The 18,328-nt window shown below is 36.8% G+C and overlaps 1 protein-coding gene across 2 annotated transcripts; it reads right to left on the reverse strand.

The window, feature by feature from the left end:
* Positions 1 to 110: 110 nt before the first annotated feature.
* On the reverse strand, positions 111 to 17,238 carry LOC127662416 (rho guanine nucleotide exchange factor 33-like). 2 transcript variants are annotated; one of them, XM_052153572.1, is made up of 15 exons: positions 17,041 to 17,238; positions 16,755 to 16,792; positions 16,202 to 16,366; positions 14,496 to 14,593; positions 14,199 to 14,305; positions 13,926 to 14,021; positions 12,689 to 12,815; positions 11,835 to 11,967; positions 11,014 to 11,115; positions 10,499 to 10,591; positions 10,114 to 10,325; positions 9,957 to 10,022; positions 6,534 to 7,146; positions 6,183 to 6,319; positions 111 to 530 (listed from the first exon to the last, which is right to left on the reverse strand). In XM_052153572.1, exons 1-15 carry the CDS (start codon positions 17,060 to 17,062, stop codon positions 413 to 415), a joined length of 2,127 nt encoding a protein of 708 aa, XP_052009532.1. In that variant the 5' UTR covers positions 17,063 to 17,238; the 3' UTR covers positions 111 to 412. The 2 variants fall into 2 exon arrangements, with proteins under 2 accessions (XP_052009532.1, XP_052009531.1); XM_052153571.1 differs by having other exon boundaries at positions 14,199 to 14,308.
* Positions 17,239 to 18,328: the final 1,090 nt, after the last annotated feature.

Raw genomic sequence — 18,328 nt, forward strand, 5'->3', positions numbered from 1 at the left:
GTAAAGTTGATTTTGGCAGCCCACACACTCACAAACTCAAATATTACGTACATAAATACATTAAAATACATTTTCACTTAAATCTAAACCATTACCATTTAATTAACATGTATTTACACACTGAAAACTCACTTTGATGATGATTTCTGTCATCATTTGTGTGTGGCCCAGCATGAATTGTACAAGTGTTCCTGTATGTTTAAGTGGGAGTGTTATGTATATTTGCATGAACGGTTATGTGTGTGCTGTAGATCCATATTAAATAGATTCTCTAAATTGTTATTTTTTTTCTATATTGCATGATACATTTTGTGTGTATTATGTTAGAAAATGATTTGCTGCAGCCACTATGAGTGCCGCTATGAAGCAATGCATGCTCATTTATTTCTCTTCTGTGTGTTTGTGCAATTGTTTAAACAGCAGTTCCTTTGTCAATGTCTCCTGTGTGAGGGGCTCTGTTTGATTCCAGGTCTCCACTGCTTTGACTCTCAGCTTTCAATGTTGCCCTCTCTTTTCCATCCCCACCAGACCTGATACACACACACACACACACACAATATATATCAAGGCTCTAAATGTGAGGGTATTTGTCTTGTAAACTGTCATTGATCATTTTTTGTTGAATAAAATGGACAACTGAGGATGGAGCAAAGAAAGGCCAGTGCAATCATTATAGATCAGTACAAGTGGGATTCTAGGGGGAACTAGAGAAAATGGAACTCAACATTTATTAATATAATGTACTGGAACTGGAATATATGTCATCATATTCTTTTCTACAACTACATTTCATAATTTCTTGCCAGATTGATAAGATGATTTCAACTAAACTAAAGTACATCCACATGTGTTTAACTTTTCTCTGGTACTCCACTGCTGCGACTGATGGGCCCGTCCTCATAATAATAAACGAGCAAAGCAGAAACTGGAGTCTGGGTGAGTTGTTATGCTGCAGCATAAGTCTTAGATATACAGTATGTATTAGAGTGAAATCGCTCGTGTGTACAATATTCTCAGTATTCTTAGCAATTGAGTGAGTATTGTCTGGGGCAGGACATTGCCAACCTCTCGGGCACAGCTGAGTGAGGATATGCTGTAGGCCAGCGGCTGGTGGGACTGTAATCCCAGCAAAAAAGCCAGGTGATTTAGGGACTAAGGTCTACTAGGGTCTGTATAAAAATAACAAAACAAAGGTTGGTGCTTTAAAAGAATATTCTGGGTTTAATACAAGTTAAGCTCAATCAACAGCATTTGTGGTATAATGTTGATTACCACAAAAATTAATTATGAATCGACCCTCCTTTTCTTTAAAAAATTAAAAAGGCATTTACATGAAGTTTAAGATCAGAAATGTGAAGCTTATCATTTTTATAAAGGCACTTACATTAATTCTTCTGTTAAAACATGTATTAATTGGGTGGAAAAGTTGTGTAAATTGTAATTTTTACAGTAATTTTAGGGTTTGACATTATATTGGCATGGAAGAGTCACGTAACGCTATGCACGTGGAAGCAGTCTTGTGGCGAGCTCCGCTACACATTGCTACAATTATCCTTTCAATCAATATTACTCGGTGATATCTGATTTAGTTTTGATTGTTAAACTGTGCTGGGAGTGTAGGACATTAAAAAGCATTTACGGTTGCACTTGCCTGACACCTCTCAAGAGCAAGATGGCCCACTGACTCTCTCTCGATCTGCTCTTCTTTTTTTCTTTTCCTTCATTGACTTATTGTTGAGTTAATTTGTTCATTTTGTCGATGTTGTTATTTACTGGGGCCTATTTCATTGAAAACTTTTATGTGCAGATCAACTGTACGGTTTATGTAAAAAACTAAAACAACAACACAGCACTGAAGTAATCTTAAAGTTGGATTTCCGGGGGATGGACACCAGTTGGGACTGTTATGTGCAAGGTTGAAGTGCATATTTTGTCTGTTCTGTGAGTTAATAAGAATTTTATGATTACGTCAATGTTGAATTGTGGTCTATATAAATTAGCCTTGGGTACACAATTTGTTTTGTATATCAATATATCACACTTTAATATAGGTAAAATGTTTCTCTCCACATGCAATGTTCATAGGCTAGGACACCCTATAAAAAGAAGGAAGGTTATATATCTTTTCTTAAGCATACATTTTTTTATATTGTGTTCTTGCAAGAAACGCACCTTTCTTCAAAGGAAGTTGAAAAAACTTGGTATAGCATGGGGTGGGCATACGTTTGCAGTGCTGGTTCGAGTAAGAGCAGGGGAGTCATCAAATTAATACCTATGCATTTCAAATTTAATAGTCTCAAACAAATTAAAGATCATTTAGGAAGAGTCATTATTGTTTTAGCTGAAATACAGGGGCAAAATCTTATTTTGGCTAATATTTATGTACCCAACAATGATGATCAGGGGCTTTTTTGTAGATATTGAGGGGACTTTACAAGCAGCTGGGTTCCTTCATGATATGGTTTTGGGTGGAAACAGCAATCTTTTAATGGATCTGGTCCTTGATCATAGTGAAAAAGTGTGTAGACCCTTTGGAGCAATATTGACACTACAGAGGTTATGTAAAAATCTTGGTCTTACAGACATTTGAAGACTTCTGAATCCATCTGGAAGGGATTACACCTTTTGTCATCAATTCATAAAATTTACTCTAGAATAGATTTTTTTTTTTTTTTACAGGACCCAGCATTTCAACAAATGATAAGACAGAAGTTAATGTTTATGTAGAAACCAATTGGTCCTATGTGTCCTCTGCTCTGTGGGCGTTGCATGGGAGACACTTAAGGTGCAGATCATACAATATGCCTCATTCATTAAAAATATCAAAGCATAGGAATTCATGGAACCGGAAAAGAGTATTAAAAGTGCTGAAACAGAGCTGAAGCGCTGAATGTCATCCAATGGTCTTAGAGAGTTGACTTATAGGTACAAAACTATTCTGTCACAGCAGGTTGAGTTTTGCTTATTCAGGGCAAGACGGTCATACATTGACAAGGCAGGGAAACTTCTCGCCAAATACGTAAAACAGAGTTTTTTTTCAACCATTCCTTCAGTGAAGTCTTCTGGAGGCAATATATTTACCTCTGCCACAGATATTAATAAGGACTTTAAAAAATTATATTTCGATCTTTATTTTTCCACGTCTTCATCTACCGATAAGGATATTAGCAAGTTCCTAGAGCCGTTAGAACTTCCCAAATTTACAAATGATCAAAGAGACTTTCTTGACTATGATATTACTTTGGAGAAGCTTGTTGAGGTACTGTAATTAAAGCCTTGCCAACAGGTAGTGATGGTTTTGCTACAGAATTTTTTAGACCTTATGTCACAGAACTGGCTCTGCATATGTTAGAAGTAATCCTGATCAGTCTCATTCTTAAAAAAAGATAAAGGACCAAATTAATTAAAAAGTTATTTTCCAATTTCCCTGGTCCAGTTACATGTAAAAATAATGTCTAAAATTCAGTTTAATCGATTAAGCAGAGTAATTGCATCTCTTATACATTATTATTATTATTATAACTTTTATTTAACCAGGATAGCCTCTCTGAGATTAAAAATCTCTTTTACAGGAGTGTCCTGGCCAATATGGGCAGCAAGTAAATCAAAAATACACAACCTATTTAAAAACAAAACTACAAACTACATATAGATCAAGTGGGGTTTATTCGTGGTCATAGTTTTTCTGATAATAGTAGAAGTTTTATAAATAATATGTGGTCTGAAGCAAATGATCAGTCCCTGATTGCTGCTATCTCGCTTGACACAGAGAAGGCATTTGATAGGGTGGAATGGGAATATCTTTTTTAAGATTTTGTAAATGTATGGGTTTGGGAACACTTTTATTGGGTGGAAGTTACTCTATAAACATCCATAAGCAGCAGTTTCCTCAGTTTTCATTATTTTTGCCTGCCATGGCTGTCCTCTCACCACTTTGCCACAATAAGAAAAGAGGATGCTTTTTCTGGTATAGTAGCAGCGTAAATTTGACTCTACGCAGATGATATATTATTGTTTGTCTCAGATCTTAGAAGATGTATTCCTAGCCTCCATAGAATTACTCATTCTTTCTCCTAATTTTCAGGATACAGGGTAAATTAGTCTAAATAGGAAGCTCTTGCCCTGACAGCATATTGCCTTACCACAGCTTTCCCACCTGGCGCCTTTCAATGGCCCAAGCAAGGCATTAGGTATTTAGGCATTTCATTTCCAGCAAATTTGAGATATTTAGTTATAGCTAAATTTGACCTATTAATGAAAAAGTTCTCATGTGTTGTTGATATGTGGACTTCACTACATTTGCCTAGGCTGGGAAGGTCAATGATATAAAAATGAACTGTATCCCCAAATTCAATTATTTACTGCAGTCTCTCCCTCTAAAAGTTCCTTTATCTTATTTTAAAGCATTTGATACAATATCTAAGTTTTTTATTTGGAATGGTTAACGACCTCGGTTACATTTCAGTAAGTTACGTAGACCAATTGACAAAGGAGGTTTAGGACTCCCCAAATTTTATTACTGTGCTTTTAGTTTTAGGCACTTGGCCCATTGGTCTCTTCCACCAGAGAGAGCCCCTCCCTGGTACAACACTGAACAAGAGGTCCTTGCCTCAAGTCTTTCTATTAAAAATGCCTAAAAAAGTAAAGAAGCATCCCATTATTTCACACTTACATTCAGTACGGACAAAGGTTTCCCGTATGTTCAGTTTGACACTTACCTAAATGTTTCCTCAAGTATATGGCTGAACTCAAATTATGTATTAACAAGTCCCCCTTTTGCTGGAAAGAGTGGATTGAGAGGGGTGTTGCTTCACTTGGTAACCTTTATGAAAACGGAGCTTTGAGATCATTTGAAAATATAATTGCGCCATTTACTTTGTAATATTTTTGGTCATAGGACACAGCCCCCTAAAGCTGCAGACACCCTCTGTATGGTGCTCATGGCCTTTGGAAAGGGGCATGAAGCGTCTGTGTATTAATCCTCATTGATACAGGATCTTATTGACAGTGCATTAACAGCTCTTAAGAGGTTATGAGAAAGAGATTTGAACTTGGAAATGGAGAATTTAAAAACATGTTAAAACTATGTCTATGGATGCAAGGGTATGCCTTATTTACTTTAAGATTTTATGTTGTTTCTACTGGACTCCCTCTAGATTGTCAGGCTTGATTTAAATGACACACCTACCTGCTGGCGATGTCTGTTGGAAAATGGAGCCATAGCCCATGCACTGTGGTTCTGCACTAAGATTCAAAAATTCTGGATAAGAGTCCAGAATATTATCAGTGAAGTTTTAGATCCTCAAATTTCATTTTGCCCCAGACTATATATATTGGGTGATGGGGCGTTTATTAAAGTATGTGACAAATATACAAAATGCTGGGTCCAAACTAGTGTAATGATTGGCAGACAAATAATTTGTAGAGGATGGAATTCAACTGACGCTCCTTCATTTCAAGAATGGTTCACCGAATTAGGCAGGGTGGTGGCATTCAAAAAGATGTCATATAAATAGCTTGGCAGATTAGATGCATATGGTAAGAAATGGGACATATACACACTATTTCTGGAAGGCTCTCGCTGAGGGCCATGTGGAGAGAAACTCTTTTTTTCTTGTTTCTCTTCGTATTTATATATGTATACTCAGGCTTGGACCACAGGAATATTTGTTTGGGGTTGGAGTGGCGTTGGGACTGGGAGGAGGATAGGGAATTAATGGGGGTTAAAGGGGGATAATGTTTGACTGTGCGTGTTTGTTTTACTTTGTTCTGTATTGTGTTTGAGAGCAAATTAATAATAATGTTAATCTGATATTACATCATCATGGCAACAAAGTTGTAAAATTAGCTATAATTTTAAACAGAAAAGGTAAATGATTTTATCACACTAAAATTACTAAAACAAATTACACACTAAAAAACAAGCATACTGTTTAAGTCATGTATATACTTTTGAAAAGTGAGTAATTTAACATGCAAAAATTGGCCCCCATTCACTTAAGTAAATGTGTCACTGTAACCCAGATTTTTGCTTTTTTTTTAAGAAAAGGAGGGGCAAGTTAAATAACTTTTTGTGGTAATCAACATAATGCCACAAATTCTGTCGATTGAGTTTAACTTGTATTGATCCCAGAATATTACTTAAAGAACCATGTAGTCTCTTTTCAGTGTGTTTAACTCACTTCTTCTTAAAAAGCTTTTTAAAGGAACTCCTAAATCCTTTTCCCTCTTTCCTACCACGTTCACTCAAGGGGATGTGGTCATAGTCATCAGACACAGCTCTGAGTTTTAACTCCTCCCACACTAGGCTTCTGGGATCCTACAGAAGAGAGTGAACACAAATAGCTCTCTCTTGTAATTATCTATTAGTTGTATGTTAATTATCACTTAATCAAGCAGCATGCATTTTAAATTATCCAGGGTATTAGTGTATAAGATACAACATGTGATGTATATGTTAGAATCTCTCCTCTGCGTTTCTATAATAATGTGTAAGATCCCTTACTTTGTGATGTATCTGATAGGAAGTCTACCTTGTGTTGGATTAGTCGTGGCTGCTCCTCTGTGTCAGTGTGTGTCTCATATCTGTGTTTTGGACTGCTGGACCTCTGTTTTGATTTTGCACTCGACTGTCGCTCCAGTCTTGGATGACCAGGAATTTTTGCCTGTTGGGTGTGGCTATCAATACTGTCCATCTGCAGGCCATTCAGGGATTTGCTCTTTCTCTGCACCGCCTGCAGAGGGCGTGGCCTCACAATGTCTGCTGGATCAGGTGACACACAACCCCGGTTGGACCTATAAACCACACCCCCACTACTCCGTCCCCTACTGTGGGATTGGTGAAGTGGACTATGGGAAGGACTACAGCGCACAAAAGCGATATCAATGCTGGAGTCAGAAGAATGGGACGGACTTGAGCAGCGTGAGTCTCCGCCTCCATATGGAAAGAGTGCTCTGAGGGCATCCGTAAAGGCCGATCCGGCTCCCTCTGTCTCTGGAATGCTGCGCAGAGGAACGGCCAGTGTTTTGTGGCGAGAATCAGAATCTGATAAAAAGGAGACAGGTGATGGGATTTCTGGATTGTAGTTATAGGGCGCCACTTCATTGTCAGGGTAGCGTTTGCTACGACGCAAACCTTGAGGAACACTTAGAGAGCAAGACAAACAGAAAAATTATACATTTACAGTATGAAGCTAATTTTGTAATATACAGTGGTCCAAAAAAATATTTAGAATGAAAATTCTGTATAATGCACCCTCATGTGGTGCCAAACCTGTAAGACTTTCGTTATACCAAGGAACAGAAAACGTGATGTTGGGAAGAATGTAAGCCTCAGTCACCATTCACTTTTTATTGCATCTTTCTTTCCATACAATTCATTTTAATGGTGTCATTCTGCCTAACTTCTTTTGTGTTCCATGGATAAAGTGAGTCATAAGGGTTTGGAACAACATGAGGTTGAGCAAATGATGAGACAATTTTCATTTTTGGGTAAATTATCCCTTTAAGCCACACTTAAATATGCACAATTTCCATTGCATTGTGAAACAAAATATCAAACCAAGTGGAATTTATTTTAAAGAATTATAGGACAAACTTTTCAAGCAAAACATTTCAGAGAGAGACGTTTGTTAAAGGTGCAATATTTAACAATTTTCATGTAATATTCGCATTACTTTTGCCAATGTGTGAACGGCTTGTGACGTAGCATATAAAATGAGCCCTTCCTGGACTTCCTAGGTTGCCTGTTAAAGCCTGTAGAGTGATTTTCATGCAAAGGGAGTGGGTCGCTTTTGCAGGGAAAATCTAAAGGATGTGAGGTTTATGTGCTCTCCCGAGAGCCTTGCCTCAGTAATAGCTTCTCTTCCACGTCAACAGACAATCTGCAACACTAGGTAACATTATCTTAGAGATGGAATCTAGCAAACGTCCGGCTCCTAGCACAACACCGACTCCTACACAAATTCAGAGTAAGCCAAAAACACACCAAAAAAATCTAATGAATCCCTTCTGGTTAAGCAGAAATGTGATCGTGGTCAACCAAAAACTAGAGTGAATATCAACAGGGCATTTGATTCCTGGAGGGCACTTCGTTCAAAACCGACCCTGAATTGGCATTCTTCCTATTGGACAGGTAAGCTTACAAAACCAGGGTTGGTGAGTAACGGAATACATGTAACGGGAATATGTATTTAAAATACAAAATATAATTAACTGTATTCCACTACAGTTACAATTTAAATAATTGGTAATTAGAATGCAGTTACATTCAAAAAGTATTTTGATTACTGAAGAGATTACTTTGCATTTATTGTCATTTGTTTCAAATAATATTTAGTCCTTTCAGATGGAAAACATTTATACATATAAATGATGTGATCCAAAGTGCATTTCAACAGCGGTGAAACACTTTCTTATGATGCGTTACATTCATACGAACATAAACGTTCTATCATAATTTCTTTTTTTCTAGTAAGACCATTGATATTAGGGAAACATTTTATTCTTGATAATAATTTTTGTATTGTTTTCCTGTAAAAATATCTAAAAATCCTTAAAATAAGACCAATTTGTTCTAGAAACAACACTGCATAAGATATTCAGGTTTTTCAGAGAATGTATTTTTAACATGTGTATTTTGTCTTACTGTACTGGCAGGTTTTTATAGTCAAAACAAGTGAAAAAAATCTCCCAGTGCTGAAGAAGTAATCCAAAGTATTTAGAACAAGTTACTGACCTTGATTAATCTAACGGAATACGTTACAAATGACATTTTACAGTATTCTGTAATCTGTAGTGGAACACATTTCAAAAGTAACCCTCCCAACCCTGTACATAACTGTAAATCATGTGAAATATAGTGCCATAAGGATTGATCTGTGTAATTTTAGCTAACTTGATCTTGCCTGCAAAGTAACTGTCATAAACAATGTTAATCTGTAATTATTCACAAAGGTAAACTACAATAACACATGAAATGAATGCTAGACAATGTTCAAGATAAGAGTGTAACGTAACTTGGTTATACATAAAATATTTACATTCTGTTATTATAAAACAACAGCGCATCGATATATCAAAATGACAGTTGTGATGGAATCACATCAATACTGAATTGTTTCAACATATATATAATGTACAGTCTGTTTTATAAACAGCTACCAAATTTAGCTAACAGCTATTGATAAAGCGTGCTAGCTAGCTAATGCCGACATAGGCTATCGTATAAATACAGTCAATGTATCTTATTAAGAAAAGAGATTACTTCAAACTACAATCTCGCATAGTCAGACCTATATCCACACTTTAGCCCTGTTCCAGCACTGGAGTCAAATATAATATACAGTCTCAACTGTATATTATATTTGTTGAGGTAGCATAATTAATATTATACAGTTGTGATTGTAGTAAAACAATCACAACTGTATCATTTTAATTATGCTACCTCCTCTGTCAGCATAATGCCGGTGAATCTCTTTGTACATTACATCATTGTTTTGGTCAATGCTCGCATCTCTATGGAGTGTGTGCACGAACAGCAGGTAGCTGGCTGCAGTTCACTTAACGGCCACAGATGTCATTAATAATAAGGGTTTATGAATCTTACATACTGCACCTTTAAATTAATAAAACAAAAGATATACATTTCAAATTGTGTTGGACATTATCTGGTTCTAAAACTTATAAATATTTCCATAGTTAATGTGATGAACTACACCTGTGTGAACTTGAGGGAAACTGACTTCATACTTCCAGTAAAAAAGGGCATCCATCTGGTTAAAAGTAAAAGGAAAAAGCCTCAATAAAGAAAATTTCTAGTATAGTTTGAAAATGCCAATTGGTTTGATATTTAGTTTTCTAATGCAATGAAACTCATACATTTTAAAATGTGATCCAAATGTCCAAATACATTTTAGAGCCACTGTCTTTGGTTAGTGCAGGCAACATCTACTCACTTTTGTGCATTGGTGTTACTGTAATTTTTCTGGTAATCTACTTTATACAACTGCCTTACTGTAGACCTGTCATGAAAAACAAACAATGGCATGTAAGTGTTTTAACACATACAAAACACTAATGTTGAGTGTTAGTCAATAACTAACATAAACTGACCTGCTGAGCTCTTTATGGGTGTGCGATGGCCGCTCCTGTTGGTGTGCGCACAGGTTATGTGTGTGTTCTCGCAGGTTATGCGTGTGTGTTAGAAGTTCCTGGTTGTGCTGAAGCAGATGGCTGTACTGGGTTGAGAAAGATCGGAGTTGTTGCGCACACACCAGTAACAGGTAATAATCGGGATGGTCTGATTCTGTCTGATGCAACAGATTCTGCAAAACATACACACATCTGCTGAAGTTGTACACTGATTGGAACGTTTTAAGGTTGCAAATACACACACATGCTATCAGATGCTCACTTCTTTAAACAACACACAAACACTAATATTTTCAAATGTGCCTAAATATGCTGTTAGTATGAGTATAAAGATAAATTTGACTACCTGCAGGAGTGTATTGTATTCTGGTATACGCTGAACAGGCTGTAGAAGCAGAGAGTGCAAAGATGGGCGTGTCTCATCTCCTGTGATGTCACTCTGGATTAAAACATACAACAAATCAGAAAGCATGTAGATGTAGAGCTGCTAGAACTGTGTGCTGTCATTGAAAATGGAATGAAGGTAAATTAAGATCATTCATGAAAACAAAGAAAAACAACATTAATTTTGTCAAATAGATATTTGCTAGGGTTGTATACATTTCTTTAAACATGCAAGTGAGGGTACAGATATATGTATGTTGAGTTTCTCTGAACCTCAGATTTCTCTCTATATACAGTATCTATATTACAAATCAGTTAAAAAATATCCAAAGAGTGAAACATTTTTAAAATGTCCATAAGTGTTTTCCAACTTTGTACTATTTACATAATTATACTGTATATTTTGTATATTATTTACCAGACTATTATATGTAACAATGTAACATGCAATGACAACAAACATTTGTGTGTGCATACCTCCAGTAAGCTGTCAGATTTTGTAGAAGAGATCTTACTGACAACAGACAAACATTCAGGCAGCTCCCTTAAATATGATACATAGTGATCCAGAAAATCACTCTGCAAACACAACAAGATAAAAACAATTCAGAAATATCTAGTGAATTTTATAGCTACAGTATAAGAGAAGTCTGATTAGAAGAGGCATTATTACATGATAATTATCAATTTATTATTCATTTGTTTTAAAAACCAATTGTATGACACAGAGGGAACCTTGTAACCTTGTAAGGGAACTGCAAATAATTTTCTGGGTTCAGTACAAGTTAATCTCAATTGATAGCATCTGTGGCATTATGTTGACTACTACAAAAAAAAAATGTCCACTCGTCCTTCATTTATTTAAAATAAGCAAATTCGCAGATACAGTAAGCCACTTAAAATGGTGAATGGGGCCAATCCATAAATGTTCAAATCATTTAGAATAGAGATATGATCGCAATTAAAACATATTCCTCAGATATAATGTTTATGTTTTGTACATTTGAAACAATGTGTATGTTAACATTTATGGACTGGCCCCATTCACTTTCATTGTGTAAGTGCCTTTCTGTAACCATTTAAAAAAAATATAAACGAGGAACGGTCAAAATTATTTTCTGTGGTAACATTAAGCCTCAAATGCTGTTAGCTGAACTTAACTTGTAATTAACCCAGATCAATCCTTAACACATTTCTCTTTGATTCCTTGGCCTTGTTTATTTGACTTAAGGTATGTTTATCAATTTGTCATGGATCATCAGTTTGAATTGCTTTCTCAGAGAAATAGTTGTTGTTACTTCTTTGCTGGTGAGCCTTAGAAATACATCTCCCATTATGCCGTGCCATTGGCTCTTCAAAACTCTCTCCTGGAGGAGGTGCAGGAGCTCCAGGTGCTGTTGAATCAAGAAACGCAGAGAAGGAGGGAAAAGCCTGAGAGAGAGAGAGAGAGAGAGAGAGAGAGAGAGAGAGAGAGAGAGAGGGCAAAAAGATAAATAAAGCAACATTATGCATTTTTAATATTATGTTCCTTTCATCAAATGTGTAAATACTCATAAAATTAACATTAGATGAGAGGTGAAAAGATCAAATCTGCATGATACTGTGTTTCCGGTCTCAAAACTAATTGAGCACTGGACTCTGTGAACTTTCAAAATAGGGAGAAGTTGCCTGTGTGATGATCTGCCCACTGTTAAGTCGGATGAAAGGTGAACTCATTAACTTTTGCTCGTGACATACAGTGACATCTAGTGGTGTGGATGCAGTATCAATTAAAATCAATAGTTTTCAGTTAAAGATGCCATTGTAGAAATTCACTATTCACAGTCAGCCGTGATTCATTTAATCCAAGAGTGAAAGTGTCCAATAACAAGATGGTTACTGAGAATAAGCGAGTAGTATTCAACTGGTCATATGATTCTAAAATGGCAGCCCCCATGGTGCCCCTGCACCATGTAGATTAAAACAGCTTTTATAATGTTACTGTTATGACTGGAGTCCTTATCTCATGTGAGTGGGCATGATTTTATACATATGTTTCAAAATTACAATTCATTTCTTTAGGAGTAAAACATTTTTAATGGGGAAAAAATCTACTGAGTGCACCTCTAACTGTATTTCACCCTATGAATGTGTGAGAGACTTCCATAGTTACCGTTTGTCGTGGAGGTTTACATTCTCTGAGCCATTAAAAGTGATGTTGGCCTTTAAAAGGAGTGAGAGATATGACACATAGACTCTCTCAGATTCCAACAGCTCCAGTGCTGCTGTCTGCCTTTGAGCTGTGAAAATACTCATTTTAAACTTTTCATTCATGCATGTTTGATTTTAAGCCTATATGCTACTGTTGTCTGAAAAGTTGCCAAAATCAAACCATTTAAAATGTACAGTCTTTCTCTTTCAGGAATATAGACCAAAAATAATGACGACTAGCTGACTAGCAAATAGCAAATCATGCGCGGTGGATTCTTGAGATATGGGACAAAACATGTTTTGAATCATAGTTTTTATTTTTAAATACTAAATAAATTTGAAATGGATTGTAGACAAAGTTTCAGATAACAAACCATGAAAGGGAACAGGTTTTTATAAAATTGCTATTTCTGAAAATGGACATTTATTCACTTAGACTTACTAATATCATACATCTTACTGTTATTTGTGTCAACTCCATCAGACACACTAAACAGCATGCTATTTTAATTTGATCCATCCAACAAGAGTGTAAAGTCTTTAATTATCTAATAATGGTGTTCAACAATGGAGTAAAGTGATGAGATACATTCTATAATTCTGTTTCCACAAAATAAAAATAAAAATCTGACGGAGTTGACACAAAATGAGGACACAACTAAGCAGTCTTGTATGGAAAAAATTGAATTTAAAGTTGACTTCATATATTGTTTGATACCTTACAGATATCTTACCTTATATATATATATTACCTTTCATTTGATATTTATAAATATGAATTTGTTGCATTGTGACATCTTGCTGAGGACAGGTTAAATTACATGTACTTCCAAGTATAGAGAATGCATATTACAAAATTCTAATGAAATTATTAAAAAATATAAGTAATAAATGCCCTGAGTAGACACATTTCCTTTACATTTAACTTTTCCAGTAATTTTATTATTATTCATTTCTTGATTTTTAGCATAAAGAGGACTTATGTATGTAGGACATGTTTTGTCCCTCAAGAATCAGTGCATGGTTAACGGCTGTGAGGTAAACTAACGGCTATTGGCTATTTAAAAAAATGTATAAAAAAAGAAGAAATTGTATATGTCTCACCCAAACTTACTGTTTCAATAGAAATAAATAATATTTTTGTAAATACTTACTGGAAAATCTTGTGTGTGTGCGTGTGTACTGTGTAAAACACTCACTTGAGTTGTTCAGCTCTTTCAGATCTTGGCTGTTTTTTCTTTCTCTCCACACCGGGGACTTTTTTTGGCCAGCACTGTCATGCTCAGGATGAGAATCTAACCATACAAACACCCTCTGTATTTATCCTATATAGTCCCATATATTAATTTCTGATTTCTGGCTATCTGTTATCTTGGACATATGTGTTTATAATACAATTTACTGTATATTATAGTTTAAGTAGTTTATAGTGTATTCATTCACATTCAAAGACTCTACTTTGTAGTACTCACTCTGATTGGCCGACAGGCTGCTGATGTAATGTTGAATGAGACTGAGTGCTGTTTGGCTGGACAGAGAAGCATGACCATCCACTGACCCCTCCCCCCTCGACTCTTTCCTGCTAATGATACAGCATCAACTTTCCATTGTTGCTAAATACTTGATTGAGAAATGGACATACCTCCTTGGGAGACTTTATATCTAATGTTTTATTTTTGCATTTGATCTTCAGATGTACAAGACCAAATAGACTATAGAAAAACATTGTAGCATAAAGTACCATTTTGACATAAGAAAGAGTGTAGCACCTGTGTTGTTTGCTCTGCATGAGGTCCAGGTCTCTTTGTAGGTCTTTTTGGTTGCTCCTGGCTTCAGATAGCTGCACTAGAGCAGTACTTATGTCTTCCTGCACCACACACACAAATATATATATATATATATATATATATATATATATATATATATATATATATATATATATATATATATACAAAAATAAACGTCCTCTCACTTTCAACTGCTTTTATTTTCAGCAAACTTAACATGTGTACATATTTGTATGAGCATAAAAAGATTAAACAATTAAGACATAAACTGAACAAGTTTCACAGACATGTGACTAACAGAAATTGAATAATTGGTCCCTGAACAAGGGGGGTCAAAATCAAAAGTAACAGTCAGTATCTGATGTGGCCACCAGCTGCGTTACGTATTGCAGTGCATCTCATCCTCATGGACTGCACCAGATTTGCCAGTCCTTGTTGTGAGATGTTACCCCACACTTCCACCAAGGCATTTGGAAATTCCCAGACATTTCTGGGGGGAATGGCCCTAGCCAATGCTCAATGGGATTGAGATCCGGGCTCTTCGCTGGCCATAGCAGAACACTAACGTTCCTGTTTTGCAGGAAATCACTCACAGAACGAGCAGTATGGCTGGTGGCATTGTCATGCTGGATGATCATGTCAGCATGAGCCTGCAGGAAGGGTACCACATGAGGGAGGAGGATGTCTTCCCTGTAAGCACAGCGTTGAGATTCCCTGCAATGACAACAAGCTCAGTCCGATGATGTTGTGACACACTGCCCCAGACCATGACGGACCCTCCACCTTCAAATCGACCCCGCTCCAGAGTACAGGCCTCGGTGTAATGCTCATTCCTTTGACAGTAAAAGTGAGTCCGACCATCACCCCTGGTGAGACAAAACCATCAGTGAAGTCCTGTCTGGTCCAGTGAAGGTGGGTTTGTGCCCATAGGCGACGTTGTTGCCAGTGATGTTTGGTAAGGACCTGCCTTACAACAGGCCTACAAGCCCTCAGTCCAGCCTCTCTCAGCCTATTGCGGACAGTCTGAGCACTGATGAAGGGATTGTGCATTCCTGGAGTAACTTGGGAAGTTGTTGTTTCCATCCTGTACCTGTCCCGCTGGTGTGATATTCGGATGTACCGATCCTGTGCAGGTGTTGTTAAATGTGGTCTGCCACTGCGAAGATGATCAGCTGTCCTTCATGTCTCCCTGTAGTGCTGTCTTAGGCGTCTCACAGTATGGACATTGCAAATTATTGCCCTGGCCACATCTGCAGTCCTCATGCCTCAAAGCAGCATGCCTAAGGCACGTTCACGTAGATGAGCAGGGACCCTGTGCTATCTTTTGATGTTTATCAGAGTCAATAGAAAGGTCTCTTTAGTATCCTAAATTTTTATAACTGTGACCTTAATTGTCTACCATCTGTAAGCTGTTAGTGTCTTAATGACTGTTCCATGTTCATTAATTAACTTAATAAATGCTTACTAAAACAATATTATACTTTTAAAGTTACATTGTTTATGTAACATTATGTCCCCAAATGTTCACACGAGGCAAGTAAAACAAGGAAAATTGCTTGAAAAACATACTAAATAATAACTTCAAAAAAATCTATAGGTGTAACAAGGTTTGGGTAAGGGTTAGATTTATTGGTAGGAGAATAGAAAATATATTTGCCCAACGTGTGTGTGCATGTGCGTGCTAGAACCTGTAAGGTGTTAAGTGTGTTTCTGAAAGACAGGATCTTGTCACTGGTTTCTTGCTGATAGGTGGAGAATTTATCCTCCAATCGGCTGTAGCATTGTCGTAGAGTGGCAACATCACCAGCCATGTGTTCAACTCCTTTATTTAACTCCAACCACATTGCCTGAAACTGAAGCAAGTGGTCAGAGGTCAATCGACGCAGAGTAGAGAGAAGGAAAAGAGAGAAAATGAGGAGGACAAAGTTAATCAAACGAGAGTAGCCTCAAAGCAATAGAATCAGGGAGGTACAAGTTAAATATAGGTCACACTCTTCCTATTAGCAGTTCATTGTCTCAATGAGTTCTACTTTCTTTACAGAAGTGATCTTTGTCTAAAAGAGTGTCAATTAAGGGATTAATAAAATGTTTTAGTTTAAACAGATAATGAATGGAAACACCCACATCAAAGTATACAGCATCATGTGAGAGAGAGAGAAAGAGAGAGAGAGAGAGAGAGATGGCAATATAGATAGTGATACAGCCCTCGTTTCATTGTCCATATTAAATGTGACATTTTACCTGAAGAAGGTCTATGGCATCAGTGTTGTCACCTGTACCTACAAGAACACACAAGCACACACTTTCTTCAAAAACACAGATGGCATGCATAGAAATTAAATAATTGAAATGCTTATGTATTACTAAGAAGAAAGAAAATGATATAAAAGGATTCATGGAACTCAAGATGAATGCACATTAAAAAGTATGATGGAAGATTTACAACAGCACAAGCATTTTATAGACTAACCCAAACCTATATGAAAAGCTGTGTTTAGACTGGTTAGTTATCTAAAATGTTATTTACCCTCTATTTTGCCATTCTCCATGATCTGATGTTCTTCCAGTTCCAAATCCAGTATTGTAGTTTCAGATCCTCTTTAGTATGGATCCTTCATAGTTGAGTTTCCTGGCTCAACTGCTGGCTGATTATCAAATGAACAGATGAAGCATCACACGTTTTAATGTTGTTCGAAATGACAGAAAGAATTTTCTGAGCTCTCTAATTCTGTGGAACTTTTTGATTCTATCACTTCTCTTTCCTTCTCTCTCTCATCTTACGCATCTATCTCTTCCCCTCCTTTTTGAAACATGTGAGACTGATTGAGTACAAAAAGGCGCCTTGTTTTACAGTAAGTGGATGGATGAAGGGGGAGAGAAAAAGACAGAGACGTCTGTTGGCATTTTTTTATAGCTCAGAATCAGACGATTAAATTTCCTCCTCAACCTTTAAGACCAATTTTCCATTTTACAATGAACTCTGGAAAGGATTTTGTAGACATATGAACAAAAACACCCTCAGAATTAGTGTCATAAACTTCAAAATTTATTGCGGTGCCAAACAATGAAACAAATAAAACACCTACAAGAAAGTTTCAGTAAAGTACTCAGCACAACAGCTTGGCTCTTGCTTTCCAGAGCACTAGTTGTCGATCCATCTCTTTGAGCTGAAGCTTCCTTTAAAATTATATTCCACATCTAATCAATTACAGACTGTGGTTGTGCTTCCAGTTGAAAAAACTGCTTAAACTAGCCTAAGATGATTTTGCTGGTCTTAAGTGGTTCTAGAGGCATTTTGGGCACATTGGGAGACCATTCATCTGACCTGCTAAACCAGCTGAGCACCATCTTAGTCAGGCTGGGAGACCAGCTAGGCCATCTTAAACCAGCTAAGACCAGCAAACAATTTTTAGCAGTGTTTAAGTGAGCAATTCTGATCCACAGAAAACATGTTCTCGCTCCGGAGGACAGGAAATTGAGCTCCACTGTCTTAAACAACTCCTGACTTTTCATCACAGTCATAAGCTCAGTTGCTTGTGCATGCTTATGCAATTTGAAGATACACTCCATAGATGCCTGGGAGATGTAAGCTTCTCAGAAGAACTCACCCCTTCCACAAAACAAAGTACTGATTCTTAAGCGTTGTATGTGCGTACATGTGTTCTTGCTGTTTAGTGCATGCTGCTGGAACTTAAGTTGTTTCAGCCCTATAATAGATCACATTGATGCCTCAGAGTTGCTTACTGTGATCTGGCAAGATATTGCACAATGATTTCATGGACAGTAATTCTTAGTGATTTGCCTCAAGTTGAATC

The sequence above is a fragment of the Xyrauchen texanus genome, chromosome 22, assembly GCF_025860055.1.
Source record: "Xyrauchen texanus isolate HMW12.3.18 chromosome 22, RBS_HiC_50CHRs, whole genome shotgun sequence".
Taxonomy (NCBI): Eukaryota; Metazoa; Chordata; class Actinopteri; order Cypriniformes; family Catostomidae; genus Xyrauchen; species Xyrauchen texanus.

Excerpts from the sequence above, each read along its gene's own strand:
- LOC127662416 (XM_052153571.1), bottom strand. The coding sequence starts at position 17,062 with ATGGAGAATGGCAAAATAGAGG. Across the intron at positions 14,594-16,201 it reads ACACACTTAACACCTTACAG|GAAGACATAAGTACTGCTCT; the intron begins GTTCTAGCACGC and ends TGTGTGGTGCAG. Across the intron at positions 11,116-11,834 it reads TAAGGCTCACCAGCAAAGAA|AGTGATTTTCTGGATCACTA; the intron begins GTAACAACAACT and ends TTGTGTTTGCAG.